The following is a 1,154-nucleotide window of genomic DNA, read 5'->3' as shown; positions in this document are numbered from 1 at the left end:
TTTAAGCTTGGTCTTAATCTCGAGAAGATCCGTAATATCGATTGGTCGAGATTACCACAGTTGCGAATACTTCCTTCGTGAAGTAAGAGCTTTGATTATTAATCTGTCAACTAGATCTGATCCGCGACGGTCCACGGATATCAACGTCCCCGGCACAAGCAAAGATCCCACGCAAACAGCAGGCGATAACCATCTGTTGTGTGTTGTTTGACAAAGTTATAATTTTTATTTTTATTGTGTAAGGAGATCTTATAAAAAGATCGACTTTCTTCTTTTTTGAACTTATTGTAATGGCTGAAATTGTAATGAGTTCACTAGCAATAAAAATAGCAACTTTCGAACCAAACATCAGTGTAGTCAGATAATGCATTGTCTTCTTCTGTTGTGTATTTTATTCCCATACTCTTTTTTCCTTGAAGATATCGAAGAATCCGCTTCGCTGCTCCATAGTGTAGCTTACTTGGATTGCTCATGAATCTGGACACAATGCTTACAACATACAATATGTCCGGCCTAGTGTTTGTGAGGTAGATTAGTGATCCGACTAGGCTTCTGTAACTTGAGGCATCCACCTTTGGCGCTCCATCGTTCGTTGATAGCTTTTCGTTTAGCAATGCTAGTGTAGCTACTGGATTGCGATTCTTCATGTTGAACCTCTTCAGAAGATCATCGCAGTATTTCTCTTGATTGATGAATATTTCTTCTTCAGTTTGTTTTACTTGTAGTCCCAGAAAATATCTCATCAATCCTAAATCTGTCATCTCAAAATCTTCTTTCATCTTTCTTTTAAATTCTTCAATCATCATAGTGTTAGTACCACAATAAATTAAATCATCAACATATAGGCAAACGGCAAGGAAGTCCACACCTTTTTTTTCTTTACATATAAAGATGGTTCACTCGGTCTCCTTTGAAATCCATTCTCGTGGAAGTAGCTGTCAATTTTGCTATTCTAAGCCTGCGGTGCTTGCTTCAACCCGTATAGTGCTTTGTGCAGCCGATAAAATTTATTTTCTTCTTTCTTGACTATATAGCCCTGTGGTTGCTCGACATAGACTTCCTCTATGAGTTCTCCATTTAGGAATGCTGACTTGATATCTAGCTGAAATACTTTGAGTTTGAGCTGAGCTGCTATAGCCAATACCATCCTTATG

The 1,154-nt window shown here is 38.1% G+C and overlaps 1 protein-coding gene across 1 annotated transcript; it reads right to left on the bottom strand.

The window, feature by feature from the left end:
- LOC109841541 (uncharacterized mitochondrial protein AtMg00810-like) lies at positions 315 to 806 on the bottom strand. Its single transcript, XM_020410503.1, has one exon. The coding sequence runs from the start codon at positions 804 to 806 to the stop codon at positions 315 to 317; it is 492 nt and encodes a 163-aa protein (XP_020266092.1).

Source organism: Asparagus officinalis, chromosome 5 (genome assembly GCF_001876935.1).
Source record: "Asparagus officinalis chromosome 5, Aspof.V1, whole genome shotgun sequence".
NCBI classification, from domain to species: Eukaryota; Viridiplantae; Streptophyta; class Magnoliopsida; order Asparagales; family Asparagaceae; genus Asparagus; species Asparagus officinalis.
Note: the sequence above shows the minus strand (reverse complement) of the source record. Positions and strands in the feature narration are given on the sequence as shown.